At 35.8% G+C, this 27,164-nt stretch overlaps 1 protein-coding gene across 1 annotated transcript in view; it reads right to left on the bottom strand.

The window, feature by feature from the left end:
- The window catches only part of ADGRV1 (adhesion G protein-coupled receptor V1), a 543,587-nt gene that overhangs the window by 434,066 nt on the left and 82,357 nt on the right, over window positions 1-27,164 (bottom strand). The window contains exons 25-34 of the mRNA XM_047076463.1: window positions 25,174-25,303; window positions 22,253-22,333; window positions 20,740-20,879; window positions 17,840-18,449; window positions 14,494-14,709; window positions 12,770-12,985; window positions 11,886-12,130; window positions 10,493-10,674; window positions 8,893-9,704; window positions 5,739-5,948 (exon numbers count right to left, since the gene is read on the bottom strand). Coding sequence (XP_046932419.1) covers window positions 5,739-5,948; window positions 8,893-9,704; window positions 10,493-10,674; window positions 11,886-12,130; window positions 12,770-12,985; window positions 14,494-14,709; window positions 17,840-18,449; window positions 20,740-20,879; window positions 22,253-22,333; window positions 25,174-25,303 — 2,842 coding nt within the window. The remainder of the gene's footprint in view (window positions 1-5,738; window positions 5,949-8,892; window positions 9,705-10,492; window positions 10,675-11,885; window positions 12,131-12,769; window positions 12,986-14,493; window positions 14,710-17,839; window positions 18,450-20,739; window positions 20,880-22,252; window positions 22,334-25,173; window positions 25,304-27,164) is intronic.

The raw sequence follows: 27,164 nt of genomic DNA, 5'->3' as shown, positions 1-27,164 counted from the left end.
TTGAAATCCATGCATATTCACTGCAAGTATCACTTTTACTTAGTTATCCAATAAGCAAACACTTCTAACACTCTTTAAACAAGGAGAGGAGAAATAAGACAAAATATGTTTACATTTTCTAATATTTTTCTAATAATTTTTAAATTACTACAATGTTTTTTTATTTCTGAAGGTATTTTCTAAGAGAAATGTTTCTTAAAATATCATGGATTAATTAACTTAAAGTTTATCTTAATTCCAGTTACTAAAAAACAAAATAAAAATTTCATGCTAAAGTTAAGCACTCATAACTAATTTTAGGGCAATTAATTTTCTGGGGAGAGTGGAAAACATAAGGCAAAAGTATCAGACTTCTAAATAAGATTTCCCAGATACTTTAGTGTATATATTTTTCAGTGTTTTAATACAAGAAAAAATTAATCACCATTACATTAGTAGACTATGTCTGAGAACAAGTATTTTTTTTTTTTTTTTGAACCATATAGGGACTGCTAGTTAGGAATCAATTTATCTCAAGGTTAGTGAAAGAAAGCCTGTAGAATGAGCCATAACTGCCAAGATATCATTCAAAATTTATATACTTGTAGAATTCATATGAACAAAAGACAGGCACCACTATGAAATCCTAGAGTTCCTCTATTGTATACCTTCTAGAATTTCTCATAGGGCAGCTCTGTATCCAATGAAGGGTTTATTAACTGAGAGACATAAAGAAAACCTTGGAGTAATTAAGCAGTTTCACCTACAGTGTGGTCTGGTGACACAAATAAAAAGGTTTATAGTCGTGGTTTTTTAAAATTTTTTAAGTCCCAAAACTTACTAATAGTAAAAGAAGAAAATTACAGAAGTTTGATCAAGTGCTAAAAATGCATTATGAACACAAGTGGCAAGAAAACAAAATGTAGGTCAATAAAGATCCACGTTTAAGGGGAACCTATAATCATAATAATAAAATATATGACTACAAGATTGTACACGGAGATCTGTGGGAAAATATACCATTAAAAAGTGAAAATAAAAATGAAATGCTAAGGAGAGAAAAAAAGTAAAGTCCTCCTACAAACTTAATGCGCGTAAAATGCTCAAAGTCTAAAAACACCCATTTGATACCACCTTTAAAAATTTAACAAGTTACCATGCAAGTAACTTGCAAGACAATACTGCAAGAAACACAGCTTGAAGCAGGATACACACACAAATACACACATATAAATAAATGGTAAAGAAAGTATTCCTTAAATACAATCATGTAAGCCCACTGTAAATCATGTGAAAAAGCATAAAGAGTGTGAAAATTTTCCTAACAAATAATCAAAATGACAGTAGTGATATTGCCTCTTTAGGAAAGACTCCCAGGAACCAGGTCCATTTAATATGCTTCCTGGGAAAAATTATCAGAGTTACCCTCTACCTGGATGAGGAGTCATGAAACAGTCACAGGAAAAGGAAGACTTAGAAACAGGTGCTTAGTCTTTTAAGAATAAAAGGCAAGGACAAAAGGAATGCAAAAGGAGGGCAAGTTATAATTGTCATATAAATATTTTGCTAGGTGCTATGCTACAGTGCCTTCTAGTTTTTGCCCAGAATGAAAGCCTAAGCAATGCCCTTACCCACAGGAGAGTCTGACGACATTCGCAGAAGATCATTTTGATATAAAATGCACACTCCACCAAAAGTTGGTGATACCATAGAACTCTAAAACAGAAGATCTATCATATAGCATCTAGGCCTAGCCTAATGCAGATTAAGAAATATAAATGTAAAATGTATTTTAACAACTTTAATTGTTTTGTTTTGTCTACCTGTTCCCAAAACAAACCAGGAGTCTTTCTAAAAGATAAACATCAACTATACCGTGTCCAATAATAATAGAAATTAAAACAAAGGAAATGTATTTTAACAGATACATGTACACATGCTATATATATATATATATATATATATATATATATGGACCATCCAAATTAACTGCCCTCTACCATAAACAGAAAATGATTTAAACTAATTATATAGGGATATGAATCATGTGCAACACAAACTGTCAATATGAACAACTGAGAAAAACGTTGAGTGTGTCTACTCTATAGCAGCTCTGTATGTTTAAAAATTGCATTTCTTGTTCAAATCTCTCCCTAAAAAAGGTTCAAACTGTCTCTGAAAAAAGGCACATCTTTAAATCCATTGAATATGGCATGACGATTAGGATGCTGCTGAGTTGATGACCGAGTGACACATCTAACATGGATTTATAACTGGCACACATATAGTTTTCAACCACAGTAAAAATCTATTGCCCCCTATTTTTAAATTTGCCCATTCCATTTGAAAGAAAGTAATATTTGGGGCGCCTGGGTGGCGCAGTCAGTTAAGCGTCCGACTTCAGCCGGGTCACGATCTCGCGGTCCGTGAGTTCGAGCCCCGCGTCAGGCTCTGGGCTGATGGCTCAGAGCCTGGAGCCTGTTTCCGACTCTGTGTCTCCCTCTCTCTCTGCCCCTCCCCCGTTCATGCTCTGTCTCTCTCTGTCCCAAAAATAAATAAAAAAAAAAAGTTGAAAAAAAAATTAAAAAAAAAAAAAAGAAAGAAAGTAATATTTACCATAGGGCATCTGTCCAATTGCTTTACAACAAAAAGAAGAAATAGAATTCTACAGAATTCAGTACATTGTTAAGCACGGAGGCAATTCCTCTCCACGAACTAAAAAGGTATTCCAGAGCCAGAAGTTCAGGATAGTCCACATTTTAAACCTAAACACATAAATGAAACTCCAACACTAGGCCAAAAGCAGGGTTAACACTAGTTAAGTCCACATGGCATGATTTTTTTTTTTACCCTGTTTAAATTTTTTTTAATGTCTATTCATTTTGAGAGAGAAACAGAACCTAAGTGGGGGAAGGGCAGAGAGTGAGAGGGAGACACAGAATCTGAAGCAGGCTCCAGGCTCTGAGTTGTCAGCACAGAGCCCGACATAGGGCTCGAACCAACAAACTGCAAGATCATAACCTGAGCCGAAGTCAGATGTTTAACCAACTGAGTCACCCAGGCACCTTTTACTGTTTGTGCAGCAGTTATCTTGAAGAATCACCATGAAATTCTCATTAATTCACTTTGGTGAACATATATGGTTGATACACATTTCTCTGTGCAAGCTTATGGTAACATACACACAAAATTCTAAATTCTTGAGGCTCAATATAATGTTTTTGAAAAAAGAAAATAGGGACACCTATTTGGCTCAGTCAGTTAAGCGTCCGACCTCGGCTCAGCTCAGGATCTCACAGTTTGTGAGTTCAAGCCCCACATCGGGCTCTGTGCTGACAGCTCAGAGCCTGGAGCCTGCTTCGGATTCTGTGTCTCCGTCTCTCTCTGCCCCTCCCCTGCTCATGCTCTGTCTTTCTCTCTCTCTCTCAAAAATGAATAAACATTAAAAAAAAGGGAAAAAGAGAATTAATTTAGACTCTTGAAAAAACTTATGAATAAAGGTTTAGGAAAGCATGTAAAGGAATCGAATTCACCTCAAATTTTATTTAGAAAATAAGAAAAATCTAGGGAGCCCTCATGCAAGCAGTGAAAGTAAGTCAATGTTTTATTTCCAGTACCAAACTCATGGCTTCAGAGAAATATGATAATGCACATTTTTGACCAATAACACAAGTGGCCTACTGATTTTAATTACTAGTTCTTTTTTCTCTTTGCAAAAAAAACCCCATAAATACATACAAATTACAAGCCCACAGACAATGCTTTTGGTTATTAACAAAATGAAAATGTTTTAAAAGTTTCTAGAAGGGCTTATTTCAACTTCTAAACTTATCTTGCCACAAAGCAAGCACTTTGTGGATGGGCACTGATTTGAGGACCCTACTTGGAGGAGCACTGCCCGAAGACTTCCACGTTCTTAGATATTTGTTTCCCATCCCAAGTTGTCCTTTAAAATCCTCTACATTTACTACTGTTTCCTCCAGCCCATTTGGGAATCTAATCTCACTTGCTCCCCAGGTTACTTTCTTCTTCTGATAATGAATGAAAACACACTCTTCTCTTAGTCTCTTCCCACCTCGGGGAGAGCCTTCTCTCTCCCAAAAGGTAGGTCTTTTTTCTTTCCCAGCACTTCAGCCTGGTGTTCCACATGGCTCCATCTTTAACACCTTGCTTTTCTTCCTCTATCCACAAAGATCTTATTAATTTTCCTCATTTCAACTATTATCTCTAAAAATCCAATTTCCACCTATAAGCTGAGATAGAGTCAGGTTCTCTGATCAACTTGCTTCTCTCACATGGACGTTGGTACTCAAAGTCATTATTCTTTCAACTCAAATCATGTGAAATATTTACCAAAAGTTCCTACAACATCAAGTTATGCAGCAGATTAAATTCAAGGAAAACATGTTTTCGTCTCACAGATTTCCTTCCCTATACACTAGTAATGGACTTTGAGTTCACACAGTATTGTGTTTAAGCTCCACTATGAATAATTGTGTGCTACTTAATTTATCAGAAATTCAGTCTCCTTGTGAGAACATGAGGTGTATACTATTATACCCACTTTATAGGACTAGTGTTCAAATGAAGTATAATAACGAATGTTAAATGTCTGGCACACAGAAGAGACTCACTAAATGTTATTGCTGCTGTCATTATTATTAAGATTAACTTCTACAATGACTTTTATATTACAAATATTTTTTTGAGAGTTGATGATCTGTCTTTAGACTGCACTTACAGCAACCTGTTAGTCATTTTTATTATCGCTATGACAACATGAGATTCTAAACCACAATAAAAGGGAAGAGTGTTGAAAAACAGCTCAGACACTTGTACTGGTAAGTTAAATAAACTCCCGTGTTTAGAGTAAGGTAAAAGGTAATGCACACTAAAACATATGTAGTTTCCAGCACAGCAATTAACTAGCTGTATGACCTTGTCAAGTCACCTAATCTGTGTCTTAGTTTCCTCATCTGTAAAACACAAGTCCAAATACATGAGCTATATCCTTGTCACTTCTTATCTTTGAGGTACAGTTATTTATTCTTCTAAATACAAACTATAGTGAAGCAAGTTATAAATACCAGTTTTATCTCAAACAGGCTTATTCAAAGACAAAAGACATTGCCAAAATGTTTTAAGTAAAAATTAGCTCATATATGCAAAACCCTACATAAGATGTAAAATATTAAGTGAGGATTCAAGAAAATCTTTATTATTAAAGAAAAAATGGACACATTCTAATTTTTTTCTAGTTTGGCACTTCATTCATAAAATACATCAACACAATATAAAATCCACACTGATATATTCTCCAACTGCAAACTACTATTTGTTTTGAACAAGGAGCCAGTGTTTCACAGTTTAATATCAACAACTATCACTAAGTACATAGACACTTGCTAGGAACTATGATAAGCACTTTACATTCATTCACTCATGTAATCCTAAAAAAACTATGACGTAAGTAGTATTTCTTGTCATTTAACATACGAGAAAGCTGAGCACCCCAAGTCTGACTAACTCCCTTAAAATCACACCAGTGGGAGGAAGCAAGCTGGAATCTTCAAGGCTCCTAAGTATTTGCACAGTTCACTATAGAGCCCTCTCCCAGCTAAGTTCCATGCACACTATATACACAGCTCTACAAAATAACGAAAGGATAAAAAAGAAACACCGGAAACTTTAAAAGAATAAACAAAAAATGACTTCCATGGAAAAGAGAATGAATGTGCTGACCAAAAAAAGGAACCCACCTTCATGGCCTATGACAGATCTCGAAGTTGTCTGAAAGCTAACAATTCCAGCCACGTTGTCATTGGCCAAAATATTCACTCTAACAGTGCTGGAGCTGGGCAAAATTCTACTTCCCCCTTCAGTGTACACCAAACTAACTATGATGCTTTCATCATCCTCTGGCTCAGAATCATCCAAAATGGCTAAGACGGCCGTCTTTTTGGTTTCACCTATTAAAAAAAAAAAATAGTACAATAAAAACCGAAGTAAAAAAATCACCAACATACAGAATTCACGAAAGTCCCAAATTACTTCCATTTTAAAAAGGTAAGGGGAACCTGGGTGGCTCAGTCGGTTAAGCGTCCAACTGTTGATTTAGGCTCAGGTCATGATCTCACCATCCATGAGACGGAGCCCCATCTTGGGCTCTGCAATGGCAACGCGGAGGCTGCATGGGATTCTCTCTCTCCCCCTCTCTCTCTGCCCCTCCCTGCTCAAGTTCTTTCACTCTCAAACAAACATTTTTAAAAAGTTAAGTAAAAACATGTAAGTGAATATCATGAACAGTATTAGTGCCACTATAAGCAAAAGTTGTATGTTAATCTGTATATCCTTTCACATATAAAACCCTGTAATATTTTATTAACATGAACAGATTGCGGAGAAGGACATTTTGAATTATGGAAAAAAATTTTAAAGGGTAGAATTATTTCAAAGAATCACATTTTTATTCCTGGTCTTTGCCTAGAACAATGGCCTAGCCAGGGAAAGGATTTCTAAAGCATGTTCTTTCAGAAACACCTCTCTCTCGAGGTGAGTGGAGTCTCATTCTCATTCTGGCATTGCTGTGAATAATTTTCTTTAGGTAATCGAGCCAATACCTCCCTAAAAGACTAGGAACACTTAGGAAATAGCAGTCAAAGGGTGGCAAACAGAAAAGGGATGGCAAATTCTGAGTGAAAAGAACCAGCCTGAAGGAGATGAGTCTTTGGATAACTAGATGACAGCATCAAATATCAGTTTCCAAGAGGTGGGGAAATGAAGGAAAAAGGCAAAAGAGGAATTCAGAGGGCTGTGTAACAATGGCAAGGCTCAAGCAATCTATTTTCCCATTTGCACTAGGATCCCACTAGTGTGCATGGAGCAACACTAAACACCTCTAAACATGACACGGCTTCTGTAGTTCAGCCTATTTTCCTCCACCTAATTCTTTACCACTTTCTGGAAAGAGGATGAAAGGGTGAGATGAGAAAAGGCAGGAAAAAGGAGAAAGGGGATACGAATGCATGTTCTCTCATGACCCTGTTACATTTCATCAATTCACAGTATCATGACTGCCTCAAGAGACTACAGATTATCTAAGAATCTGGGTTAGATATTAAATATAGTCCATTTTGTGTGATGCTAAAATTATAATTCAAGGTAATACTAACTTGTATATTACTTTTTAAATTTTGGTGGGGGGAGAATGAGTGGAGGATGGACACAGTGAGAGGGAGAGAGAGAATCTTAAGCAGGTTCCTCATCCAGTGTAGAGGTGAATGTGGGGCTCGATCTCACAACCAAGAGATCATGACAACAAAATCAAGAGTCAGACGCTTAATCCACTTAGCCATCCAAGCGCCCCAATGCTATTACTTCATATAACTTTCTCTGTAGTTAGTAAAGCTGCTGGAAAATCTAACTTTAAATTTTCATCTCCAGTCATCCTCATTATGTTTTCATTATTTCCTTTGAAATAAGGAGAAATGTTACCAATTACCAACCTGTGGTCCCCACTCCACCAAGCATATCATATTCCATTATTCCCAAAATCATTTACTAGGAAATAACCGTTATAGAAATGTGATGTGCTATTTTTAAAATTTACTTTTAAATTTTAATAATTTACTTTTAAAATTTATTTTTAAAATTTACTTTTAAAATTTATCTTTAAAATTAAAACATAATACTTATTAGATATGTCAAAAAATATACAACATATGCATCATGATCATGACCTCCAATTACTGTTTCCAAAAACAGTATATGCAAAAAAGTTAAACAACAAAAGATGTAATCAATTGCTCTAATACATGGAATTGTGAATAATATTTATTTCCTTCATTTTTTTTGTATATTGCGAGGCTTTTTTAAGTGTCCCATTTTTTCAAAAAAAATTTTTTTTTTCAACGTTTATTTATTTTTGGGACAGAGAGAGACAGAGCATGAACGGGGGAGGCGCAGAGAGAGAGGGAGACACAGAATCGGAAGCAGGCTCCAGGCTCTGAGCCATCAGCCCAGAGCCCGACGCGGGGCTCGAACTCACGGACCGCGAGATCGTGACCTGGCTGAAGTCGGACGCTTAACCGACTGCGCCACCCAGGTGCCCCATGTGTCCATTTTTTCATTCAGGCAAACTCTATGCTAAAAACTATATGGAATCTATAATTGCCCAAATCAGGATTTAAACAATGATCTTAATAAAGATATCTTTCTCCCACCCAAAGATAATTATTTTAACATCTAAACATTCCAAATCTAAATAACATGATTCAATTTGACCTGGAAAAGAAAACCCATGAATCCAACCCTAATTCTAATGTGTTGGCTAACTTACCTATAATTATATTGTTCATGAAAATTTACAACAGTTATCCCATCCAAGCCTAAGAACATTATTATAAGCTGTTCTATCACTAGGCTTAATTTAATATCAATGAAGTCATCAAAGTTCATACTGTTTATACTTACAAATTATTTTCATTGAAAATTCTCATGGGTAAGAAGTATTGATACATAGGAAAATGAGTATTAACTGAGAAGCTTTTTAATATGTACTAGAAAAATCAGGATAAATCTTCATGCCTAAATAGTATGAAATTTGGTAATTTCCCTTACAAAATTAGAACTTGCCTTAGAGTTGCCTGTTTCCTTAAAGGTACTGCTGTAACTATAAAGGAATAAGATACACACATTCCCTGAAAATCTTTTTTGAATAAACTAAAAGAGATACAAGTCACTCTACATATGCCATGTCAACTACTAACAAGCTAACTTCTTTTTTAAACCATACTGCACTTTCATATATTAGCAACAATCTACACAGTAAGAATTCTTATGAACATTTTCATAAAAATTGACTAGAATGACTTTACCAGGGGAAACCAAACCTCATTTAGAACCATCACTTACCTTCAGCAAAAGTCAGAATATCTCCAGCACCTACAAAATCTAAACCTTCAGTAGCAGTTCCACCAACAACACGCCATTCGACTATCACCTGACCTAAGCTGCCCCCCGTCCTGAGGATCATCAGCTCCACTGTGGTTTGGGGCTGTTCCTGAACTTCGACATATAAGCCATCTTCTGAGGTATTGGGACTAATACTGTAGATCACAAACACTCCAAAGGCATCACCATTTAATGCTATGACAACTGTAGAAGTATTTGGCTGTCCTATGGTTGGTTGGTTTTCAAAACTGGCTGTGATGTTCATGAGGTGAACTTCAAGGAGAGAAATTAGAAAACTCTCATCCATCTCTGGGAAATCATCAGGAAGAATAGAAACTGTGAGATTTGCAAATTCATCACCTTCCAGCATTATGGCCCATTGCCTTGTCACAGGCTCATAGTCACTCCCAGCCACAGCCTGACCACTGAACAGAGATGCTACCCTTGTCATGTTTTTCCTGTAGGTCCAGGAGTCTGAGATGTTAACCAATGGACTGATCCATGATGTCATCCAAAAACAGTGGGGGCCCTCAGAAGCACTGAAAAATGAAAATGCCAAGCATGCATGTTCTTTGAGACACAAAGTGGCACAGGTATACTGGGGTTCCTCCATTGCAGAGACATTCACCCAAGTTCTCCACAGTGGGTCAGGCACCCCTTGAATTGGCGATTCATAGTAGGACAGTAAATCTTGACCTTCCTCCACCGCAAGAGCCACTACATCAATATCAGAAGTACTGTAGAACAACAACAGCCGACCAAAGTGCCCTCCGCTAAAACATGGAGTGACAATTAAAAGACAGGTTAAGCACTCAAAGCAATCTGTGGATTAATTAGAAAAGGAAAATACTGACTGGAGTTTTTACTTTTTTTAAGTGTAAAAGTAATAGTACAAATGCAACCATGTTTCTTAATTATATTTGTCATTCAACATTTTACTTCCTCATGTAAGGGAATCCTGCTGGTTTGCAATTAAACAATAGTTACTCTTAAACAAGCTATTCAAAGATAGCCAAATCATATCCATTTCAGAATTATTGAACAGAATTAGAAAATGAATTTTCATTACCAGATTTCACAGAAACAAAGTAATAACAATAATGGCATGAGTTCATTTTAAGGAAATGTAATTACTTGCCACAAATTCCCAACACCTCATTTTTCTATTTCCGAAGAAGCTCGGTGAACTGTTTGCTGCCTCACACACACACATGCAGAAAACACAACCACTTCATACAGCATCTGAATATTCTTTAATTTGGAAGCTAGTTGTATTTAAGTTCTAATTCAAAAAAACCAGAGATTAAAGCAGTAACTTTCTGTGGTTAGAAAGCCCAATGATGTATAATCTATTATCCATTTCACTAAGAATAGGTATGATAAATGTATTGGGTTCTTCATATTAATAGGCATAATTCAATTAACAAATTACCACAACCTAGAAAATAATTTATATTTTATAATAACCACAAAACCTAAATTATTTAATTGCACAAGAGGTCACTTCCTACCACCCACAAGCCCCATTCCCCCCACAGACAGAAGCCATTAGTTCATATACCTTCGCCTGACAGTTATGTTAGCACAGGAACTTCGCTCCAGAGGCTCTTGAACACGATAAACCGACTGAACAAAGGCTACTGTACCATAAGGATTATCATTGGCAGGAATAATAATATTTGCCACTCGATCTAACCCAATAGTACCTCCACCAGAGGCATCAGTTAGCTGCACTTGGATAACCTAAAAATACAGTGAAAATTTCCTTAACAGAATCCCAGTTCTGAAATTAAAATAACAATGATGCAGTGGGAGAGGAGGGGGAATCAAACATATAATCCATACAAAAACAAGGACAAAATATAATGTAATATGAATGGACTCAAAGAAACTCCCATTACATTTATAAACCCAACACGTAACAGAATAATCCATTATCAACTTTTAATAATAAAGCACAACTATATATAATAAACACAGGCTACTTAAATTCCTTAATATTCAGTAATATAATCTTGGGAATCAATTTTTAGATCCTTGTTTATAGTTACCATTTCAGTAATACATTTTATTTAGGGAAAATATTGCATGTATGTTTTATAAGTAATCTATTATGCTTTATTTTCCACGTTATCTTAAATGGAAATTCTCTAACAAAATTTAAAACAAAAGACATCATATCATAATGCCACCTAATTTAGAGAGAAGGAAAGAGAAATGTTTTATCTGTATTAACTAATATCCAATATTTTAGAATTGAATAATGACATAATTATCACTCAAGTGAAATGTTATGGACTTCCTTTCTATAAAAATCTGATTCTATTACAGAATAAATGCCGTTAAAAGTAATTTAATGAGACCTAGGCTTTAATAATACTTGAATTTCATAATATAAAATTATCTTTAGCTAATATATATTAATAATGAACCAACTTTCCCACTGAGGCTCTATTTTTACTTGCCACCTAGCTTATTTACCATGAAATATCAGGTAGATATGTCTAACGTGGTATCTGCCATATACTAAATTCTCAAAACTATTAAAGAATAAATAAAGAAGTAGAAAATCAAAATCTAAATTTAATTAACATCAACTGGCTAGCACTCAAGCTAAAAGGGAATCTAGATACAAACAAATTAACAGTTTATATGGAAAAATGTATAAATATACATGTTAAATCTATAAATATGTATATTTAATCATTCAATGAAAATGTTGAAAATACAATGTAATTGCACAAAAAACTTACAAAATGCAATATGTACAAGAACTTTTTCTAGAATATTCTTGCTTTTGTTATCTGTAAAAATCACTACCATATTTTGAAAATTCTTGTAGAAATAATTAACTTGACATTCTCTATAAATGCCACAATAAGAGCCATCTGTTCTAGTCACTATAAGACAAGGTATGATTTACAGTGTCATTCTATACTAGCCATTCCTCTCACCTCTTCGATCTCCGGAACGTCGTCAGCCAGGACCTCTAACAACAAGGTTTGAATGGTTTCCCCAGGGGCAAAGGTCACATTACCTGAGACAACTTGCAGGTCACCAGTAGCAAGCTGTCCATTAATGGTGGCGACCCACTGAACAGTAACATTGCCGAGTGTCCCAGAATTTCGAATTATTGGCAGGTTTACCTTCACTGAGTTAAACTCAGGTTCCTCTACAATAAGTTTAGTAATCTGAAAACCTGAAGGGCAGAACAGAGTTCATTTCAAATACAAAGTGAAACTGAGGCAACACAGAGCTAACCATTATTACCCTATAGTTGATTCTTTTTTTCCCTTAAGCAATCTTTCAAAATTTCCAAATTATTGTTCTCTATGATAGAAACAGAAACCACAAACTCAGGATCCCACAGGGCCAGGCATATACCAGTCATGAGTGAAGTGGGTCTACTAAGTTCTGTGGCTAATTGCACAGCAGAAGCCTGGATCAAAGAGGCAGCTGTTAGTTTGTACCCACAACTGATGCTATGCAGGAAAGGAGGCTCAGTGTTGTCAGATTTCCTGCTAATCATGAAAGCCCAGAAATCCAAACTTTTGTGTAAATTTCTGTAAGTTAATTTTTGAAAAAATTGTCTAAGATCCACAAAACACATCTCGAGGTCATATCGGACTTAAAAGCCTAAAAGTTTGTCCCTTACATATTTATGCTAAGACGTTGATTCCTTTTAATAACCACTAAGCACTGCGAGTGAGGGTGTACAGGTATCCTATGTTATCAGTAACAGCAGGTTAAAAAGAGAAACATGATCAAATTAATCCTAAGTCCCTAAAAAGAAAGAAATGTATGATCTATATCAATGAGTTAAAACTAGTTTGGTTACCAAATAATCCATAGGGGTCATCAGAGGCCTCAATGATAATGATCGCCTCTGTTAACACCCCTAATTTGGCTCCTCCTGTTGTCTCATTCAGCAGTTGCACAAGAAAAGATTCTTCCAGTTCAGGGTAGATGTCATTAATGATGTATATTGGCACAGCTTTACTGGTTTCCCCTTCTAGCAAGACCACATCTGATGAAGCTATGCTATAATCTTCACCTATAAAGATAAATAGCAAAATGCTAAGACAATTCCCTAATATGGTAATAAACATGCCATATACTAGTGAAATATTATGATGTATCAAATTTCATGGACATACTTGTAAAGCTTTTTTAAGGACAATGACTACATATACTCTAAACAAAATGATTTTACCTCTCTTCCCAGAAAAAATGGGTTTGAGATCATAAAATAATGAAAAAGACCTCCAAAAGATGTTCAAGTTTATCCTTTCCCTTTTAGTAAAATGCATACATAATTTCTTCTATTTGTCACTACAGACATAAATGTCAATAGAGACAAAAGAGATGATATGGCTATGGACTCAGACAAAGATACACAGTCATCCATTACCACAAGATAACCCCTTATCTACAAAAGCAAAAGAAAATGTGTACAATACTTTTAAAACGAAAAAGAGAACTAGAATCCTGACCTCACTAGAAAGAAATTATACTGTGTACAGATACAGGCATGTCTGCATTATCAATGTTACAGCTGGAAACTATAGGCTTTCCTATAAAACTGGATTAAAAGCTGCTACTGCATACTGCTCAGGATGGCAGGAGCTTTGTTCCTGGTCAAAGCCTGGGTAGGGTAAGGAGAGAGTCTTCTTATGAAGCCTAACGGCTAATTTCCTAGAACACTGATTCATCCCCACTGTTTGTCAATATGTAAGGCCCTGTAGAGACAGTCAGGTATTCCTCAGTCAGACTACCTAAGATATACGTGTGCACATGCGCACATATGCACACACACACACACACACACACACACACACACACACACCACTTAGGAGCTAAGTGAGCCTTGTTTATTACCTTTTCAAGCAAATATCATATCCAAATGATTTATTTCAAAAGGTCAAGCATGTTATCCTGTCCATTCACACGCCCGTTCCTCTGAGTGCATGCTAGAAAGATTCTAACTGAATAGCTCTCTGGCAAATCTCCATCTAGATGCTGTAACCGCACCAACAAAAAAGGCAGTCCCCTAATGCTTGCATTTGGCAATGAAATCATTTTGCTTACCCAGAATAGTTAATGCAAGCCATTGCCTCTTCCACATTCTTCATAAATAAATAAACAAGCAAGATAAATGGGTTGAGAGTCAAGACTGTTGCCAAGCACTGCAATCATGTGGCTGCACATTTTATCCTGCATTCCTCAGGATCATTTACACATGAATCCCTTTCAAAAAACTAAAAAGTACACATAGAGAAAGCCTAACAATATTTTCCTTAGTTTACTTTTCGTTGGTATGTGCATATTTTGGTCATTTTAACTTTAAAATTCATATATAATTTTGCTAACATTTCTCAAGAATTCTGCAAAACTGGTGCCATAAATGCATGATAAAAGCTCTACATTTATGCCTTTAAAAAGATGCAAGAGAACTATTGTTTTCTAGTTGATTTTTCTCACTACATCTCTAAGTAGCTTTGTTAATTAAGAATATAATTTCCCTCTAAAACACTTCACTGCTCCTTGGATGTCTCTTCTCACCCGCCACTGCAGTTATTGGCACGGCTTTAAACTTCACAGAAACATCTGCGAATGCTCCTCCTGCTCTAGTCACATTGATAATGGGTCCAACGTGATTTTCTGCCACTCGAACAACTGGTGCCGAGAGCTGAAGAGTTCCAAATGCATCGTCATTGGCAATGATGATTAGATGAGCAATGGTTTCGACCTTAGGCCCAAGGCGTGGGGAATTTGGAACTGAAAGAAGAAAAGCTAATGTATCAAAATTCTACAAACTGGCCAAAAGTTACCAGGAAGCCTCAGCAGCGAGATCAGCCAAATGAGAGCTTCATTTGGTATTTTCTCTACTATGTATATCAAAAAACATTTACTGACTCTTATGTACTGGCACTCATCTAGACACTAGGGAAACAAAAATAAATTAAACAGAAAGTCCCTACTCTCTTTTAGCTTTACATTCTAGAGAGATTTTTATTATAGAATCTCTAGCAGAGAATAGTCACCCTGTAGGAATAATTTAATAAGTATTGGAAATTTGTCAAAAGGCAAAAAATGGTTCGAGTGTGACTAATCATCATTTTGCATAATATTAAAACAGATAATGATGACACCTACAGAATTATGCTCTTCTAATTAGTTACCAGCATGCCATAAAATTTTTTTAAAAACAGCATTTCAGTTACAAAATTGAGTAGGAAAGTAATTAAGCTTCGTGCCCTCAAAGACCAGCTGCAAATCATCATTCTCTAATTAAATTACTGCCTCTCTGTGTCCCTGCCCTTGCTCACAAACCTGTTCCTCTCTGCCCCCTCTCAGTTAACACTCACTCAACTACCTTGTCCAGAAAGCAGTCAGCCTCAATGCTGTCTAACACTGATTCAATCAGTTGTGCTCAGTACTTTCAAGGCTTTCTTCTCACTTGCCCCTGATTTTAAACACAGGACCTTCCACAACCCTCCCTAATTTATTTTCTAGGTTCAATTTCAACCAGCACCCTTGACAAAACTACATAACAAGAGACCTTTCAACACAAACGAAGCATCAACAAACTCTTACTAGCAGTAAACAATTTTCAGTTGGTATTTAAACTCTCTAACGATTGTAGTACTTGGACGTGTGTGATAATAATAAAATTTAACATTTTCTGAGAATTTAATCTAAAAACAATAACACCATTTAATTTCAGTGGTATAGGCCGAGACCATGCTAAATTGTATCACAGTTAAAATCAAAATCAAAAATAATGATTTATTGATAATGAATCAATATAATATAATTAAATTCAACTAGATTAGGCAAGAATTTGCCTGGCATTGTTTTAAGCACTTTTCTTGTATCAAGTTATTTAATCCCCACACCATCTCTATGGGGCAGCTAACATTGTCCACATTTTACAGATGAGGAATCAGAGGCACAAAGATAGGGAGGAAGTCACATATCATGCTAGCACTTGGCGGACACATCAAGAGGCATCCTGTAAGGGTCTGTCTAAATCTCTCATTCCCCACAGACAATTCCACATCAAACCAGGTATAAAACCTTCAATTACCCACAACTGTTCATTCTGCGCTATGCTCTTACCCACGTGCTGATCACCTCTTGTCTTACTGTTCTCCTCAAAATTAATGAGTATACGCAGAGCACAGCAAGAGAGACCCTGCTGGGTCCTACACTGATTTTGTCTATTAAAATTTAGCCACTATCACACAGATTTGCATTTAATTGTTCTTTAATTATTTCACATCGTATCTTACACCTATCGTGAGTTGCCCCAAGTATGCTGCCTGGTTCCAGGAACATATCAAACATAAAACACATAGTGATTGTTTCTCCCATCCTACAGCACATTGATATTCTGCATATACCATGCTATTAACAATAATTGTTCATACCTACTGAATGCTTACCAGGTGCCAGACACTGTATTCATTTTCACATATATTATTGTATTTAAGTCCCATGATATTTCTGTACAATAGGTAAGGAAACTGGGGGCCACAAAAAGATTATGCCCAATAGTTCATTACTGTACATTGGAATATAAGTTCTCTTAACACCAACGCCCAAAGTCCTAGCTACCACTGTATGTGATACTCCCTTCCAGGTTTATTTCTATCTTATTCAATAAACTGTGAGTTCCTTGAAAACAAGGCATTTTTTAAATTCTTAATTAATAAGATTAATCACTGGGTTGCATTACAAATTTTAACTAATCTTAAGTCTTGTTAAGAAAAAAAGGATGGGGTATTGTGAGAGAATTTTAACCTTGACTGTAATCTGAACATTTAATGTGAGCAGTTGTCCTATAAAGTAAATTTCCTTCTATAATCCTGGACTACAATTACTTACATTGTGGACAAGAATGCTGCTCACTATATAGTATATCCATCTAGGTATTACAGTAAGGTGAAGAAATTTATTTATGAGAAAACTTAATTTATATGGCAAAACACAGTCAACATGTAGCTCTTGGAATATTACTTTTGGAATATGTAATTCCAGCTTCCTTAAGAAGGTTTTATTTGTTTTCTTATAAATATTGCCATAAAACTGATGTTAAATTAATATCAAATTAATGTCACTAATCTTCCTTGTTCCCTTATTCCAGGAATTCTAGATTTTTCTCTTTATTTAAAAACACGTTTCTAAAAGTTACATGTCCGCTTAGAGAGAGATTAACACAATAACTGCTTTCAGCTCCGCAAGCATCAGGCATGCTCTCTACCAGTAGCCACCAGACTCTCTACAAAGCCACTGAGCCACAACCCCAAGGGGAGTGGCTGCTACTTTTCAAAAGAAGTTGCTGCACCAGATCCTCTGCCCAACGTGCGTCACTCCTCATTCTTATCCCCAACTAGTGCCTTCTTCTCAACTCTCAGTGACTCACAAATTTACAGGATTTCTTACTGCTACACAATCCTGTCCCCCTCCCCTCATGCAGTTGCTGGATTTACATACTCATCACCAAAGAGGCTACATGAGTTAGGGAATCTTCCAGAGTGGATCAAAGTGAGGGAGGCTCAGGATCTTACTTACTACCAGGACTGTCCCTGAAATCCCCAGATTAATTCTAGAATGATTTTGAGGCTGTAATACATAATACAATAGTACTAAAGGTCACTCGCACGGGATTACATAGAAGCTTTTAAAAATTTAGTCTGGGAACATTAGAGACCTGTAGAACATGACTTCTTGTTTTCAAGTGTCCCACTTCCATTTGCCTTATAGATCAACTTTTGTATGATGATGCTTTCAGAGTCAGAGCTTACTATTCTTAGAGAATTTTCTGCTATACCCAATTCTTAATTTATTATTTTAGGATTCTTACCTCAATAATAATAATAAAAACACACTAGTGGTTACTTACTTGGGCGATTCTGTACTTTCTCTATTAAAGTAGAGTTGAGGAGTTCCACAAACACAGACTCCGACCTTTCTGGTTCATCATCATCCAAAACTGAAATAGTTATGGTTGCCTCACTCTGATTGGCTCTGAAAAGAGCAAATCCAGAAGCTGGCATATAGTCTCTTCCTTGAGTTGCTCTGGCTATACTGGGTGGAAAATAAGGTGGTTTTTCCATATCATCCAGTGTTGCATATGTGACTATGACTTTTCCCATGAGGCCTTTTAACCTTATCACTGATAGTGTGATATTCTGGGTTGCTTCTTCAACTTTGATAGGCCTATTTTTCTCGGAAAAGATGAAGACACCACAAGGATCATCACTAGCCAAAACTGTTAATGTGGCATTAGTGCGAACTCCCAAAGAGCCACTGGACACACTGATGATTGACACAGAGAAGGCCTTATCCAGTTCTGGATCTTCATCCGGAAGTACTTCCACTGTGATGTTGACACTCTTCTGCCCAATCTCAAATGTGACATTGCCAGAGGTGAAGGCAAGATCGCCATCAGGATCAGAGTCTATGCTCCAAAGCAAAATCACTTGAGACAGAGCTCCATGGTTTCTCAGAATCTAGAAGATATTTAATGGTAAAATGTATTAAAAGAGGGATTAAAGTCATTGATTTAGAGGTTTTTAAATATAGAATGATAGCAGTATATTCAATTTTTGTTTTATTCTTTATAAGTTGTTATCAATAATATAAGATTCTAGGGGCACCTGGGTGGCTCAGGTGGTTAAGTGTCCGACTTCAGCTCAGTTCATGATCTCCCAGCTTGTGGGTTTCAGCTCCACGTTGAGCTCTGTGCTCACAGCTCAGAGCCTGGACCCTGCTTCGGCTTCTGTGTCTCTCCCTCTCTCTCCCCCTCCCCCTGCTCATTCTCTGTCCAAAAAATAAATAAACATTAAAAAAAAGAGACTATAAGATTCTTGATGGCAGGGAAGAAGTACTACCCATCTTTGAAGACCCTCAGAGAGTCAACTTAAAAAGTGATGTTGCATGAAGCTACAAATTGACTGTATATTTTTAGCTTCTAACTAAACTACCTACAGCTGTCTTTTCTGCAATATTAGTAATGAAGCAAATGTAATTAATAATTTATTATATATGTATATTTTTTTTACAGTTTATTTATTTGGAGAGAGACAGAGAGAGCACAAGCAGGGGAGGAGCAGAGAGAGAGGGAGAATCCCAAGCAGGTTCCATATCACCAGTGCAGAGTTCAATGCAGGGCTCGAACCCACAAAATGTGAAAACATGACCTGAGCTCAAATCAAGAGTCAAATGCCCAACCAACTGAGCCACCCAGGTGCCCCTATAATTTATTATATTTAAATACATTCATGAATATTTTTGTTTTTACTGCAAGATGGTATACCCTTCATTGTAAGGAATAATGAATGATACTTTCTGAAAAGTTAGACATAAAACTCATTTCGGAAAACAAATCATTTCCTTTAATCTTCAATGTAATATGGAAAACTCACCAAAAAAGTATTTCACCCAAGGGTTGATAAAATATATTTAAGAAGAAATGCTTTTGCCAGTAACATGTTAAGAAGAGTAAAGAGGTTTAAAATTACTCCAAGTCCCAAATAATTTTTATTTATACTTAAATCTGAATGTTAATCAGAGTAACATTCAAGACAACAATTTTATAAAACTTGATCCCTTCTTTTCTTTTTTGAATAATTAGTTATCCTTTCTAATATTGAGTATCTGCCACAAGAGTGCTAAGGGATGTATTTTGAGTGATCTTTCTTCATTATTTACATAAAATTTGAGGAAGGTGAGCAAGCTTCTAGCTCATGCCAGTGGTTTAACAATAGAATTCTGCTTAATTCCTAACTGGAACAAAGCAGTGTAGGAAGTACACCTACAAACACACACACACACACCCCTACACACACACACACACACACACACACACACACACACACCCCATAGAGAGTTTTCATTATTAGTGCTGTTCATAACTTTTGGATTTTCTTTCTTTTTGGGAGAGAGATGAGATAGGATTGCATCTTTCTACCCGTTAACATTAGGTACTGCCATGTAACTTGCTTTGACCACAAAAGTGTAAATGGAAATGTTATGAATCACAAGAAACTATAAGAGCCAGTATGAGGTTCTCTATATCCACATTCCCACCCCTCCCTACAACCCTCCCACCCCACCAACCACCATGAAGACAGAAGGACTCACTGAGCTGTTCCCTCTGTATCCTTGATCCTTCAATGACTGACAACTGTTAAGTTAAGTTGCAGATATACCATGAGTGGAAAAACAAATCTTTGTTATATTAAGCCACTGAGCTTTAGGAGACATTTGTTACCACAGCCTAAGCGAATTAGTACAACATCTATATAAAATATCACTTGTCTAGCTCCACTATATTCCTTAAAGAGTTATGATTCCTCAGAATCACAAGATAAATTTATATGCAAAACTACATAAAAAGACAAATCTTTATTCAAATCCCTATTCAATGATCAATTTGTATTGTATGTACCACTAGGCTCATTCCCCTCTACCTAAAAAGGAAAAAAAAATAACATAAAGGACACCTTCATAATACAATAAAACAGTTTTAAAAGAAGACAAAGTGGGGGCGCATAGGTGGCTCAGTCGGTTGAGCATCTGACTCTTGGTTTTGGTTCAGGTCATGATCTCATGGTTCATGGGTTCGAGCCCTGGGTTGGGCTCTGCTCTGGCAAGGAGGAGCCTGCCTGGCATTCTCTCTCTCCCCCTCTCTCCACTCCTCCCCTACTCACACACTCTCTCTCTCTCAAATAAGTACACGTTGGGAAAAAAATAAAAGTAGGCAAAATGTCTAAGGCTGCAGGGAAAAAATGTACTCACATTTAATGTAACAGTGCTGTACCCATCTTCTGGTTCAGTTCCACTGACAAAGAGTGACGCAGGGCTAAATTCAAATACACCATGAGCATGGTCAGAGGCTGCAATTGTCACCAGAATTTGTGAAGCCACTCCTAGACTGGCTGCATGAATAAGTTCCAACAAACAGCAAGAAAATGTTAATAAGTAATTTGCAAACCAAAAGAAAAGCTAAGGAACAACTTTTTGAAAAGAGTTGTTCCATTCATTGAGTACGTTCTAATTTGTTTTAGAAAGAAAGGCAGACACAAATGGTTGCCACACATATTCATGCTTTTATGACCTTTCTCTATTTTGGCACCAACATGATATACAAGTGCTGTATAAGCACTTGGAGATGAATAAGGAAAACTTGTTTTTCTTTTTCTCCCCTATGAAAGAGAACATTCTTCCACACGGAGTATATGAGGAAAGTCTCCCACAACCTTTGCTGACCTCAGAAGAACATGAGCCAAATGACTTTTGCCTTTATGAAAGAGTTTCCCTATGATTTTCATCAATCTGGCTAAACAGATTCTTGGTTTCTAGGCCTATTTTTTCAACATATTATAATACTACAGATCTACCTCTCTTGGCCCCAAATATTCTCATCTTGTAACTAAAGAGGTGCCAATATCTAAAGAAGTACTGAATTATTTCCTAAGAAGTATGTTCAACTTTTATGTTGTATTAATATATGCAGATGAGAAAAAAAGAGGAATTCCAAAAGTAACAGAGTAATGAAATACAGTGGCTCCATGAGGCACTGATGGAAGTTAGGAATGAGAGGGGTAGGAACATGAGTTCTGACCCTAAAATATAAAACCTGAAATTGTGAAAAGGAACATCCGAAGATTAGAAAGAGTTCTCCCTCAAGAAATAAGTATTCTATTTGTTTTCTCCCAATACAAAAAAAAAAAAATGTCTGAGGTAAAAAGCTGAATCATGCTGGCATATGAATCTACTTCAAATGCATTCTCTTTTCAGTATATTCTCCCAATGATTGGCAACTAATTCTCCCCATTTACTGCCTCCTTAATTTCTTTTTCCCATATATTTTGATTAAATGCTACATACAAAGACTGCTGGTTCTTTTTGCAAATAAGCATGATACTTTTAACATGAAAATATAAATGTTCTATTTATCTCTTTTTAAGTATTCAAAGCTATGTAAAAGATTTTCAAAAATCATTTTATAAATGATATTCAGGCAAAATTTCTATTACAAGTAGAATCAGGAAACCGACTGTATTGGGTTCATACAAAGAAAAGTCTGGGCTTTGGAGGCAGGCAAGGATTTGATTCTGGGTTGATCACTTGCCTAGCTAGGTAACTGTAACACAGAGCAAATAATACTTCAAAAAGTTGCTGTTATGGTTAATGAGAAAACATGTAAAGGACCTGCACATAGTAGGCATAAATAATTGGTTAGTATTGTTGTCTCTACAAAGTTAAAATAAAATGTAGACTAGTACAGGGCCTTGGAACAGCTGCTTACCATGTTTGTGAATAGTTGGAAGGAAGAATTCCATGTCCCCGTCACCACTACCACTGCCATCAACCCTAAAGAATTCAGTCACTTCACAAGGAGACAGAGACACACACACACACACACAATACACATTGACACAGTGAGAAAATGGAGAGCTCTTAAAAGATATCCAGAAAAGAAGAAAATGTAGTAATATTCACCCAATGACATGCATTCTTCCATAGAAAATAAATTATTTTAAATGGTAAAAGTATAATATTAGTCAAGCTACCAATTTATTAAAAATTCATCCAGAGCTTTAGGAAATATTCCATGTAAATAAGTTGTAAATTGGTATTTCTCATTTCTGCCAACTTGACCAGTTTTCTTTTGAAATCACTTACTTAAAGCAATGTATATTGTTTTTAACATTTTAAATATTTTTAAAATATTTGTGGTTGTGTATAACCACAGTTAGGCCTATACGACTATGACAGAGTCACCTTACCATTCACAAGAATCAAACTCAAAATTAGGGAAATGCGCCCAACGTTTCCCTCCAGCCATACGTTCAAATTCCCACTTTATTTCCCATCCTCAGACTTGAGCACCCTTTTGCCACTGACATGGTAGAAAGAAGCCTCGGCAAGTGGTGTAAAACAGTCTACTTCACACCTGGCTGTGAGAGATACCCACTGGAAAACCTTCAGCAAGTCATTAAACCTCTTGGTATCTCAGTTTTCTCACCTATAAAATGTGCTGCTTTGTACAGAACTGTTGTAAAGACCAAACAAATAATGTAAAGAATAAAGTACTTCAGCAATATGTAAAGACTATGATAAAGAGAAAGTAGTATTACCTTCACTTCCAATACATCTTATACCCCCCTCATTAATTTATCAAATGTTTACAAACAAAGAAGAAAGGAAAGGTAGTAATGGTAGCAGTAGAAAAGAAGAGGAGTAAGAGAAGAAAGTCCACATCCATACCTATATGCCTGACTGACATGCTATTTCAAAATCTGCCCTGCTCTTCTCTTCTTCCCCTCAACAGGAATGGGATACACTAGACATGAGAATTTACAACATCACACATCTGAAATCACCTTAGAGATTTAAGACACATAAATGAATTTTAGGGAATATCCAGTGCATCCCCTATATTACCTACACATCATGAGAGATGGTGAAGTTCAACACCAATGTACCTTGAATAACATAAAATATCTATGTGGGTGGCTATCAAAAGAATTTAACTCCCCACAATACTGCACTTCTTAGGCAGTCCCTAGCTATGACTCAGGGAATAGAAGCTGGTACCTAGATCCCTTTACCTCCGATCCCAACTCACTGAGGGGAAAATGAAGACTGTCTGCCACTATTGCTTACTAAGAGAATGCAAGACTGGTTTTCAAATGAGTACCCATGCCCAATTAACATGTAACAGAACAGTGCATATTCTAAACATATGGGGAGAAGTTTCTACATAAAATCACTATGGTGACAAATATTACTTCTGAAGATATTTAATGTTACTTATTAATCAATAATGATCACTAACATTTTCTCTATTAAATACATACTATTAGCTACAAGTGATACAAAGAACAACTTTTCACCTGTTTTATAGTGACCTCTAATTAATGAAGTCCTGTCATGAAAATAACGATTCAGACATGCGAGTAATTGTCTCTGGAGGACAAACAAGGCTGGCATTTTTACATGTCGCTCTCCAAAAAAGGCCATTCAGCATATTTATACTGTTCTATGCTGTCAACCAACCTGTGGCACTATTTAGTCCCTTTCCTGGCTTGGCCTCCTTTGCTTTCACCCTGGGCTTTGTGAACACAGGGAAAGGAAATGTGGGGAAATTCTGCATACTTACTCCAAAGTCTCATTACACAGTAAAAGACAATTTTAATATTTCTATTTTACTCAATCTCTCCCTTTGGATGGCTTATACAGTATTGTAACTTTCTTCACTAAAACATGAAGATAATAACACGATGATAATACAAGGTTTTGTAACGGAAGAAAATGTCCTGCTGATTCCATACCAACTCTCAATTTCTTACATTTATAAAGGGAATATGATGCACATCATACATATTCTATAACACCCCAAGCAGTACCTGAATATCAAATACATTAACACTTCTGCAAAGAAATCTATATAAATAGTTCATCCAAATGGGATAAAGACTATAAATAGCCTCTCTCCAGTGCAGATGGGTTTTGCCACAAAATGAATTCTGACTCCAAAAATCTATGAAAATTGGAGATTTTGAATATCATAATTGAAGACAAAGTACTGCTGACCTGTTTTATTGATAATCACCTCATAATAAATTAACTGAAAGGACTAGTTTTTACCTGGGCTACATGTGGAAATAGCTCTGAAGGAGCTACTATGAAAATCCAAAATTGGGAGAAAGGAAAGATGTGATTTTAGGGGCACCTACTACAAATGACAACTATGATTTGGTGAATGAGAACAATTATACTACTTCATGCTAAAAGCACATCTACTTTAGGAAAAGACCAGTGGGTAATAAAAGGGGAAAAAACAATACGAACAGATGGTGTCCTTATAATAAACGTTAGAAATATTAACTCAGAATTAACCAACCTCACAGCAAAAGTCTACGTAAATAAAACTATGAGTTGAATATTGATTTCTAAAACCAATATTCTAACTTTATGTGGAAAGATGGAAATTTTCTTTTTACCAATAAAAGAAAGGGACTCTCCATCAGAAACTGCCTACCATACAATTATTAGTATATTAGTAATTATTAATCTTCAGGGTGCTCTTTCCAAAAACTAATAATTCACTCATTTAAAAAAAATGTCACATTGATTCAAAGGATTGCATTTCCTTAATAGAATCTACTATCATCAAGGTGAATGGACAAGCAAATATATGACACTTTTGAGTCACCAGCTTACCTCCTCCCTCCAAGTTCAATAACTCAACTTTAAAAGATTTTTCCAATTCAGGGACAGAATTATCAGTGATGTTAACAGAAATGTATTTGTATCTTTCTCCTGGTTGAAATTCTAAGGTACCAGAAACACTCTGAAATACAAACAAAACATTTATCCATTAGATTATAATTATTCTGAATATTAATGTGCACAATGAGTATCTACTATGTCCCACATTGTTGTAAATACTGAAACAGAATAACATAATAAGAATATAAACCTCAAAATCCTTAGGTGGATATGGATAGTGTTCAATACAAATTCTAAACAAATATTCTCCACAACTAAATAAAGCAGATAGATTTTTATTTCTCTTGTTTAGCTATTCATCAAAAAGATAGTCAAGGCAAATGAGATATCTGAATATGTGAAAACCACAAATTCCTAAATTAATTCAATGCACATGTCTCTTGACAAGTATATTTAGACCTATTCAAATTATATCATTGAGTAATGTAATTACTCAGTGCCTAACAACAGCATTTTGGTGTTTTCATTCTGAGAATTTCTCCAAACAATAAATATCAGTCTATTGGGCATTAACATTTTCTTGATTGTACTTGCAACTGCAATTCATCATACAGATAGATCTCCCATCACAAAAGTTCACATACTACAGGAAAAACAAAAAGTTATTTAAATTCAAAGTCTTACGGTCCTTTTTTACTCCCATCTTCATTATCTCTTAAAAAAAAACACTGTCCCCTCAAGACATGAGAATACATCTTAAAGTTGTTCAAATTTTTCTAGTGTTAGTTTGCATGGACAAACTATATTACATTCTCAGGAGCTATTAATGACCTTAAAGCTAAATTAAGAAACCCAAGTACCAATTTACTTATTCATTTATTTACTTTTTAAAAATATTTACCAAATGCACAGCATGTACAATGGCACCATTTTAAATGCGTGGAATTCAAAAATAACCAAGACAAATCTCTAGCAAGATGGAGAAGATTCTATCAGGAATGTTAACTGTGTAATATAATAATTCAAATAGAATAACAACCGCTGTAAAATATAGTTTGCTCAAGAAGGAAGTAATTAACTTTGCCTAGAGGGTAATCATCAATAGAGTAATTCTACAAGTGTTAACAACAGAGATAACATTTGACTGTCTAAGGAAACCATCTTAACTTGACCTTTGTAATATCCTACACAATTAGCCATTAACTCTCCAGAAATATGTTCTTCTCTGGTATTCCGTATCACACTCGCCATTTTTCCTTACTTTTCTAACTCATCCTTTTTAGTATTCGTTACTGATTTTAACAGTCTCCTTATGACCTCTAAAAACTGCTGTTTGTTAGACTCTCTCTAGACAAGGATACCATAGGCGTAGGCTTTTAATATTATTTATATGCTCCCAACTCTTAAATTCCTCTCTCCAACCCCTATATCTAGACTTAAATCTTAATGCCTACTTCAAAGTTTTCTTATAATTTCTGTCAGAATTTTTAAGTCACAATTTTCCCTTAAAAAATCTATGCCTTATCCAATCCTCTCCACAGTACTAAATTATATAGCAGCAAGTTGTTCATGCCCGGAACTAGGGGGTCACTTTTGACACCTTCTTCTTTTTATCCTTTACAATAAACAACCTTCACGTCCTGCCATTTCAACTCTGACACACTTCTTGAGCCCACCTACTTCTTTACATCTACACTATGATCTACCTAGTCCAAAATACTAACACCTTTTGCCTTGTTCTAGAAAATGGACTCCTTACTGGCCTTTCTGCATCCAGTGCCTATATCTTCCAATCCATTCTCCCCAGTTCAGTTTCATAATCTTTCATAAATATATAACACCTTTCAGTTACTTCTCCTTGCTATTAAAATATAAGGCACAAATATAGCATAAGATCTAAGGCCTAGGAAGATTCAGGCCCTTGTTTACCTTATCTTTTATCATGACACCTATCTGTCCACATTCCAGAAACACTGGTCTTC

This window comes from Lynx rufus, unplaced genomic scaffold (genome assembly GCF_022079265.1).
Source record: "Lynx rufus isolate CCGP_SWC_20201006 ecotype Redwood Valley unplaced genomic scaffold, mLynRuf1.p SCAF_1, whole genome shotgun sequence".
Taxonomy (NCBI): domain Eukaryota; kingdom Metazoa; phylum Chordata; class Mammalia; order Carnivora; family Felidae; genus Lynx; species Lynx rufus.
The sequence above is the reverse complement of the archived record's forward strand: the minus strand, read 5'-3'. Positions and strand labels throughout refer to the sequence as shown.